The 9,593-nt window shown below is 39.8% G+C and overlaps 1 protein-coding gene across 5 annotated transcripts in view; it reads right to left on the bottom strand.

Annotated features, from left to right (window-relative positions):
* Positions 1 to 4,534, bottom strand: part of TTC21B (tetratricopeptide repeat domain 21B) — an 88,349-nt gene extending 83,815 nt beyond the window's left edge. For 4 of the 5 annotated variants that reach the window (XM_033231251.1, XM_033231252.1, XM_033231256.1 and 1 more), the window contains exons 1-3: positions 4,396 to 4,534; positions 289 to 418; positions 88 to 198 (exon numbers count right to left, since the gene is read on the bottom strand). In XM_033231251.1, coding sequence (XP_033087142.1) covers positions 88 to 198; positions 289 to 418; positions 4,396 to 4,416 — 262 coding nt within the window. In that variant the 5' untranslated portion in view covers positions 4,417 to 4,534. Of the gene's footprint in view, positions 1 to 87; positions 199 to 288; positions 419 to 3,550; positions 3,677 to 4,395 lie in introns of those variants that run through there. The other variant, XM_033231254.1, reaches the window with a different exon arrangement.
* Between the last annotated feature and the right edge of the window lie 5,059 nt (positions 4,535 to 9,593).

Below are 9,593 nucleotides of genomic sequence, written 5' to 3'. Positions count from 1 at the left end.
ATCAGACTGAATGACTTGATAACTGAGAAAAATCAAAATAAACTGAATAGGAAAAATTGTCCTAAGCATTGTATTTAAATACCATACCTGGATTAGGACTCATTTTATGGGCATATATCAGTGCAATTAGAGAACAAAGTGATACATCTTGTTTATTTTTAATAGCCTCAAATTCTCGAAGAGCTTCTTGAGTTTTACCTGAAAATCAAGATTATGATATGAAAAACTGTTCTTAGTACAAAGCAAGAATTTAAAACTGATAGAACATGTTTAACGATTAACACGTACCTTCCATTAATGTGCCATAGGCATGATAAAACCTGAAGACTGGATCACTTCCATACCTCTTAATTCCTTCACTGGCAACCAGTAACACATGATGGAAATATCTCTCTTGACAATAGTAATTAATCAAAGTCTAAATGGAAATAATGAAAAAATGTTATAAAGGAATTCTGGTGCTCTGAAATACTCTTAAGAAGCAGATATTAATCTAACATCTAGAATAATGTAAAATTTAGGCAATATGACTTTTTTCTTCCAAGTTTCTTAAAATACTGTAATGGCTAGAACTTAATGCTAAGAATTGCAGAACTGAATGATCATAAAATTACTGAAATGATTCAATGTTTTCTAATAATTTAAATCCTTTTTCCTAAAGTTTTTGTTAACAGCACGGAAATGAGGCTGCTTTCGCCATTTTTCCTTTGCCCACATTTTCTTGAAAAACATTTCTAAAAATGCCCACATTTTTAGAAAACAGAAAGGCAGACAATAAACAGGAACTAAAAAAATAGAAATTAAAATTAAAATTAAAAAAAAAGACAAAAGGTTTCCATTGCCAGACCATAGGTTTCTTTAAAAAAACCCTTCTTTTTAAAATATCCAGTATTTTATTACAGCATTACAAAGTAATGACAAATTAAATTCTTCAACGTATCATCAAATGTTATCTTACTCGGCTTTGAGTTCTGTGACAACTAAATTGTCAGCTAAAAATAAATAAACTATTTTTCAATGAAAATGGTTGTCTTTAAGCTTTTTCCAAAATTATATAATTTCCATATACAAGACAAAACTATCAGGACCTACTAACTTCTGAATAAAAATGGGCCTGTGCTGTCTACCATTTTTCTTAGGATTATGTCTAAGGCTTGGTTGCTAACCTAAACAAAGACAAAAACCACACTTTCCTGCCATCACTACGATACACCTGATTCACCAGAAAGCAGTTTGGGCCACCCCATACCTACCTACCTGTACTCTACAGCTTGTTCAGCAGCAGTGAGAAATACAGGTGACTAAGTGACACAACTGAAATCTAAGGGTGTCTAGACAGCTCTGTTTTTTTGTTTGTTTGTTTTGTTTTGTTTGAGATTGTCACTCAGGCTAGAGTGGTGCAATCTCTGCTCACTGCAATCTCTGCCTCTTAGGTTTAAGCGATTCTCCTGCCTCAGCTTCCTGAGCTGGGACTACAGGCACGCACAACCACATCTGGCTAATTTTTGTATTTTTAAGTAGAGATGGTGCTCCCCATGTTGGCCAGACTGGTCTTGAACTCCTGACCGCAAGTGATCCGCCCACCTGGGCCTCCCAAAGTGCTGAGATTACAGGCGTGAGCTACCACGCTCGTCCGACAGCTCTGTTGTATATCGTCTCTTGCTTTTGGAGGGCTATAGTCCACGTACTTCTCTAGATCAGTTAGGTGACTGTTCTCTGTAATTTTACTCTGCCTCCCTTCTTGTGATCACTGCTCCCTATTCTCCTTTTTAGCCACATTTCTTAAAAGTGTGACCCACACCCCATCTCCAGACCCCCACAACACACTTCAGTGAAGCGCAGTTTTCCTTCAGTGCTCCATTCCCTAAAGTTGCAAAATGACCTCTTACTTTGCCACAACTAAGGACACATTTAATACATTACTTGACTTCTGCACACTATCACTAAGCATCTATAATCCTCCTGAAAGGCAGTGGCATAGAACCATAAAAAGGACAGGAATTTAAAGGCAAAAAGACATGGCTTCAAATCTCTAGTCCTTCTTACAATGTCTCAGTCTGCTCATTTATAAAATGCTGTTAGTAATGCAAATATACAGGTCACTGTGAGAATTAATTAAGATATCATAGTATAAGAGTTCTATTCTGAAAAAAATAAGTTCCTCTGATCCCATATGTTAATGGAATAAAAAAAAAAAAAAAGTGTCCTGCCAAGACCTCTTGTCTATGTTCCAGATTCATATTTCCATTTTCCACCTGCTACCCAAGTCAGGTACTCTGTTATTCATGAATCCTCCCTTCCTATTTGCCCAGTCTCTCTAAGTCGAACCACTCAGTAGGTTCTTCTATTTCTCTAGTCTACCTCCCACTAAACATACCTAGTGCCACTGCCTTGGTTCAGGTTAGATTGTTCAATCCAAAACATTTACTGACTGCCTACTAGTACCCAGGCACTGGGCTAGGTACTATGAATAGAAAGATGAGTAAGACACGGTTCCTGTCCCACCAAAAAACTTACATTTTTCAGATGAGACTGTAATCTGAAGACTAACTGAAATACAATGTAGTAAATGTAAGAAAAGAGCTTATAAACTGCTTTGGGCATGTGGGATAGTAACATTTGGACAGCTTTGAAAACTGAATGTGGCGTGAGGGGAGGATGGATGACTAAAATCAAGGGAAAGATTATTGGGGAGGATTTCAGAGCTGACTCTTGAACTGCAAACCCCTCACTCTCCCTCCACACACATACACACTCTATTTCCTTTTCATGATTCTTGAGGAAGGTATAGGAGTTAGGAAGAGGAACTGCAACAACACAGATAAGAAATCATCAATGGTACATTGGGATGGTAGTGGTGATGAAGATGAGTAAAAGCCACTCCGTACTCTAGAGCAGGGTTTGGCAAACCACAGTCTGTGAGCCATATCTAGCTAGCTGTCTGTACAGCCAGTGAACTAAGAATGGTTTTTATATTTTCCAGCTGTCAAGAAAAAAAAAAGAAAAATATTTCATAACGCGAAAATTCATTAAAGTCAAATTTCAGTGTTCATAAATAAAGTTTTATTGAAACATAGCCATGCTAAGTATTGTCTATGGCTGTTTTGAATGACAATGGCCAAATAGATGTGATAGACCATATGGTACCTAAAGTCTAAAATGTGTACTATTTGGCCCTTTGTTGAGAGAGTTTGCCATTTCCTGCTCTGGAGGCTTAAGTAAGACAGAGAGTATTGGATGATGAGGTTGGAGAGGAAGGTGGGGTGAAGAGCCTCATATTAAGTACTTGGGCTTGATCCTCAAGTCTAAGTGATGAGGAACCCCATTTTTACATTAAAGTGTTTTTATTAGAAAGTTCATTTGGGTGGCAGTGCAAAGAATACATTTAAGGGAATGAAAAAATTTAAGGATATGGGGGATAGCTAGAACAGAGGATAATGTAAAACTTCAGGCAGAAAAACAAGACATTTCAGCATTCCCTAAACTCCCGCATCGCCAAATTGTCCTCCATCCACTTATCACCATCTCACAGGATACATATCTTATTTACCTATTTGTTGTCTGACTCCTCCTACTCAAATGTAAGCTCCAAGATTGGAAGAGTTTTTCTTGGTTTTATTATTTCAGTGCGTAGAATAGTGCTAGACACATAGGAGGCATTTGATAAATACTTGTTGAGTCAACTGAATTCGGGTTTTTCCCCAGCATTAATTAGCCTGTAAAATCTGAGAAGGCAGAAACTGTTCAGTTTTGCTCACTGCCATCTCCAGCTTCTAAAGGACATACAGTAAACCCTTCATAAATATTTGCTGAACGAGTGATTCAGTGAACAAAATGAATAGGGAAGACCAATATCCGAAAAGTTATTTTATTTTCAAGCCTCGTGTCTTTAACTGTTTTATATCAGCCTTAAGTTGACCGTCATTGCTGAATGGATGAGTCAGTGATAAACAGATTAGACCATCACCCTAAAATAACGACTCCTCCACTTTTAAGTCTCACGTCTTTAATGGGTTTCCTATAATCTTTCTGGGCTCTTTTTACTGTCCAGTGTGGGAGCTGACACTAGTTTGCCTTAAGACCTTAAAAATCGCACCTGGAGGCGCAGTGTCATAGGTAACCCAAGCTTTCCTAGTAAACATGATGCAAAAGTAAACACAACCAACAGCATAGGGACTAGCAGCAATTCAGAAACCGCGCGGGCGGGCTGCCCAGACCTGGGCTTCCCCAGCAGCGCCCGCGGAGACCCGCCGTAGACAGAGGCTGCAGGCCCACCCTGCAACCCGAGCGGCCGGGGCATCGCAGAGAAACAGCGGCCTAGCGAAGCCACCCGAGCTCCCTCCGCGCCCCTGGGCCAACTGGCCGCAAAGGAACTCCGCCCGCCCGCCCGGTCACCTTCAATTCCTGCGAGTCCATGGCTGCCCCGAGGCTGGGCCGCGGGGCTGGGGGGCGTTGTATAGCCACAGCCCAAAAGAAGATGCAGAATTCAGTGTCCCCAGTCTCCGGGAGCCAGCTAACTCCCCGGAACCCGGCGGGAGGGGCGGGGTCGCGCCGCCATTGGCTGTCGGAGGGAGGGGCGGGCCTGTGTGGCCGGGATCTTGCTGTAGTGGAGAAGGCGGGGCGGGGACCCGGAGGGAGAGCTGCGAGGGCGACCTGGGAGGATTCGGGCTGGGAAAAGGGCCTCCGTTGGATAGTGCAGCTGGAAAAGGAGGTCACACTGGGAAACAGCTGTCTGAGGACAGTGGGTGGGCGGGCCGAGGAAACTGAATTAAGGAATAAAGGAAACTAAGTAGGAAGAAGGGGAAGTCTGTTTCCTGTCCCTGGTTGTAAAGGAAGACACCATTTTCTGCACGTTTGTCTGGAGGCCGATTCCCGCAGTGCGGCTCTCCGCAAGGCTCTGCCGGCGCGGGAAAAAGCGGTCAACTTTCACGTGGGCAAGTTGTTTTTGGCCACAAGGTGGCGCAGAAAAATCACCCGTTTTTAACAGAAATGCGATGAGCTTGGGCCCGTCTTTGCAGGCGTTGCTGCAATCTTTGTTAGAATGCATGTTCAATTAGCCCGTTTTTACCAGCCCCCATAATAAGAGGGACAAATAAGTTAAACTTCCAGAAAATTAGTGTCTGTGTTTTAAATGATACTGCTGATTTTAAACTGAGAATAAAATGAATCCCAATGCAAATTTTTAGGTTTGCACCCAGTAGGCAACTCAATCAGTTACACATAAATTTCTTTTTTTTTTTTTTTTTTGAGGCGGAGTCTTGCTCTGTCGCCCAGGCTGGAGTGCAGTGGCCGGAGCTCAGCTCACTGCAAGCTCCGCCTCCCGGGTTCCCGCCATTCTCCTGCCTCAGCCTCCCAAGTAGCTGGGACTACAGGCGCCCGCCACCTCGCCCGGCTAGTTTTTTGTATTTTTAGTAGAGACGGGGTTTCACTGTGTTCGCCAGGATGGTCTCGATCTCCTGACCTTGTGATCCGCCCGTCTCAGCCTCCCAAAGTGCTGGGATTACAGGCTTGAGCCACCGCGCCCGGCCTACACATAAATTTCTTAAGTCCAGGAAATTAAATGGAAATATAATAGACTAAGAGATTTTCTATTTCTGCTTAAATAAATATTTAAAATAGTGCTTAAGGTCTGAGATTTAAGTGATCTTCGCAGAATCTTTCACGTGGATTCCAAATTTTGATCTTAGTGTTAATTATCTTACTTTAGGTGACATGATACCTAGTTGTCTTTTTCAGATTTTAAGTTTCTTAAGGAGTTTATAAACTAACTTTTTCCCCATGCCAATAGGTTATGTAAGGACAGTCTTGAGAAAAAAAGGTAGCTACTATCCTAGGCTTTAAGGTGAAGCAGTATTTCTCACTGGTTTCTTTTTAAAAGAATTCACCACATATTTTCATGAGCGTTTTTTTTTCCTTTCCAATATTCGTAGTCCAGCTAAATGTCTGTGATGATGAACAACTGGTGATATCTGTTTGTCTGATTTTCAAAGCTGCGGATTAATCCGCACTTGGTATACAGCAAAGAATGCCACAAGGCCAGGGTGCTCAATGAAGTGTGTAATCTTGAACTGTAAAACCTTTGGTTATAAGAGAAAAGTTCATCTGTAAGGAAATATCTCAGGATCATGGTTAACAGAACAGATGATCAACCTACCTTTTGAAGCTCTTTAAAGTCATATTAATTTAGCCTTGTATTCTCTTCACTGAATTTTGTTCTAAGGTTGAATTATTTAGCATGAAACACCAAGCCTGATGTTTCATAAATGTTTGTTGGAATAAAAGTACTCTGAGATTTGTTTTGACACTCACAGTGACTTGGTGTGCCCTGTACCCTGATTAGATCTCATGTAAGAAATTTATTTTGGATCTCAGGCCAGGAAAAACTCTTGTCTTCCCTGAAAAATCGATGTGTTCCTTAGCAGTAACATTTTTATTGGCTCACTTTTACTAGCTACAAACTTTTGAGTCTGATATCCAAGACCCTTCACCTCCTTGTCTTTTCAAGCCTTATCCTCTACCTCCCCTTCAAGGAGCCTTTATTCCGGCTCAGTGGGACAAATATTCCTTCTTCTGGGAATGCTTTCCCCTACTTTGTTTTGAGCTTTTTCTTCACCTGAGAAAATCTCCTTCTTCTGAGTTCTTTTCAAATTTCATGAAGTCTTTAAGGATCACCATAACTGGATGGGTATAAAAATATCACAGTGTAGTGGCAAGAATACCCTCTCCTGCATCTGAGGTGGAGCTCCTATTATGCTATCTACTTTTGTGACTTGGGGAAGTAATTTCCCTAAACCTAATTTTCCTTATTTACTAAAGAAACTGAATGCCTTACAGACATATTAAAAGTTCCTGACACGTAATGGGCATTGTATAACCAATAGTTTCCATTAAACATGTAATGCTCTATAGCAGCGGTCCCCAACCATTTTGGCACCAGGGACCAATTTGGTGAAAGACAATTCACAGAAGATAAATTTTCCATGGATGGGGTAGGGGGGATGGTTTTGGGATGAAACTACTGCACCTCAGATCATCAGATTCTTATCTAAGGAGCATGCAGCCTAGATCCCTCGCATGCACAGTTTATAATGGGGTTTGCATTCTTACGAAAATCTAATGCCTCGCTCATCTGAGGGCAAGTGGAGCTTGGGGTAACGCTTCCTTTCCTGCCCGGCAGCTCACCTCCTGCTGTGTACCCCATCCTGCTGCGTACTCCATCCTGCTGTGTAGTACCGGTTTGCAGCCCTCAGATTGGGGACTACTGCTCTATAAGACTTATTACACTTGCGTAGTCCTTGTATTATAGTTATAGCATATTTTTGTTCATTTGTTTAATGTTCTCTACCAGATGATGAGCACTATAAAGCTAGATAATATAATGTAGCAGTTAACAGTTTGGTCTCCAGAAATAGGTCACTGGCGTTCAGACCTTAATATTACTATTCACTAGCTATTCAGTTGGAAAACTTACTTAACTTCTCTATGTACTTCAGCTGTAATATCAGACTAACACCTCAGAAAATTGTTAAGAAGACTAAATAAGTTAATATTTAAAGCACAGAGCAGTATTAGGGGTATGGGAAGTACTGAATTACTGTTACTTGTAATCACTTATACTCCCAACTACTCCAAACAGAGTACAGTATTGATCACAGAAGTATTTATAAAGTTTTATAGCAGTGATAGTTTCTTTTAATCATGTCTGTGTTTGATTTTCTCCTCCTCCAATTCTTATGCTGATCCACTTGTAGCTGTATTGTTTTATATATTCAAATTAAAGAAAAACACTTAAGAAAACTGGGGAGTTTTGGTAACAAACAAAATAAAAGTAAACACACTAAAAATAAAACAGAGGTAAGTATATGTCATCATTAAATTTGGGAGGTGAAAATAACGTTAGCAGCTTGAACAATTTTATTTTACAAAAGAGTAAGATGAAGCCCAAAGCTAAGACCAGTAGTTTTCCACCGTCCAATCTAGCCTGCACAACAATTGTGAATAAGAAGAAGAGTGTTTGCCTTTTCTTTCTTTTGAAGGCTTATTAAATTAAATTAAATTTGGCCTAAAGAAACCTTCATACACACTGCACCATAATCTATATGTAAACAAACTGAAATGTAACTAAAAGTGTGTTTTTTAAACAACCAAGTTTTGGACAATCATATCAGCCAATCACAAGTGGCAAACTGCTCAGACATGTTCTAATGAGGCAAATACCAAACTATAACCAATCAGGCTGTTTCTGTATGTTCCTTCCTTTTTCTGTCTGTAGATACTACCTAAAGAAGTTGCTGGGTAGACCTCTCTGAACCTTGACTGGTTCCAAGTGCTGCCCAATTCATGAATCATTTTTTTGCTCAAATAAACTCTGCTAAATTTGTCTCAAAATGTCTTTTTAACATTATTACTATAAAATTGAAATGATATATAGAAGTTAAAAAGGTATGAAATCCAAACAAACTAGCACATAATTCAGTCTCAGAGGCAACATCATGGAACAGTTAGAAGATTAACTGAAATCAGAATTGCTGAGTTGTTAGAGTTCTGTCCCTCAATAACTTTGCAACTTTGGGTAAGTCATAAACTTTTTTAAAAAAATTATTTATTTTAGGCTGGATGCAGTGACTCATGCCTGTAATCTCAGCACTTTGGGAGAGTGAGGTGGGCAGATCACTTGAGGTCAGGAGTTCAAGACCAGCATGGCCAACATGGTGAAACCTCATCTCTACTAAAAACACAAAATTTGCTGGACATGGTGGCAGGTGCATGTAATCCCAGCTGCTGAGGCGGAGGCAGAAGAATCGCTTGAACCGGGAGGTGGAGGTTGCAGTGAGCTGAAATCACACCACTGCACTTCAGCCTGGGCAACAGAGTGAGACTCTGTCTAAAAAAAAAAAAAATGTATTTTATTGATGCGTAATAGATATTATTTCAGTTACATGAGATAATATAGATTCATACTTCATAAAGATCTAATCAGTGTGCTTGGGATCTCATCACTTTAATTATATGTCCTTTATTTATGCTAGAACCATTCTAATTATTCTAACTATTTTGAAAAGCACAATTGAATATTGTAAACTTTACTCACCCTACTGATCTGTCTCACACTAGGTCTTATTTCTTCTGTCAACTATATATTTGTACACATTAATCAATTTATCGTCTTTCTGCTCCTTCCATGCTCTTCATGTCCTCTGGTAACCACCAATCTACTCCTTATTTTCATGAGATTGATTTTTTAGCTCCCACAGGTCAGTGAGAACACACAATATTTGTCTTTCTGTGCTTGACTTATTTCTCTTTAATATACTGACGTCCAAATCTATCCATGTTGCTGTAAATGACAAGACTTCATTGTTGTGGCTGAACAATATCACATTGTGTATATATACCAAATTTTATTTATCCATTCATTCATTGATGGGCACTTAGGTTGATTCCATATTTTGGCTCTTGTGAATAGTGTTGCAATAAACATAGAAGTGCAGATCTTTTTCAGTATACTGATTTTCTTTCTCTTGAATATATACTCAGTGGAATTTGTGGATCATATGGTAGTTCTATTTTTAGTTTCTTGAGGGAACTCCATC

Source organism: Trachypithecus francoisi, unplaced genomic scaffold (genome assembly GCF_009764315.1).
Source record: "Trachypithecus francoisi isolate TF-2019V2 unplaced genomic scaffold, Tfra_2.0 Lachesis_group13, whole genome shotgun sequence".
NCBI classification, from domain to species: domain Eukaryota; kingdom Metazoa; phylum Chordata; class Mammalia; order Primates; family Cercopithecidae; genus Trachypithecus; species Trachypithecus francoisi.
Note: the sequence above shows the minus strand (reverse complement) of the source record. Positions and strands in the feature narration are given on the sequence as shown.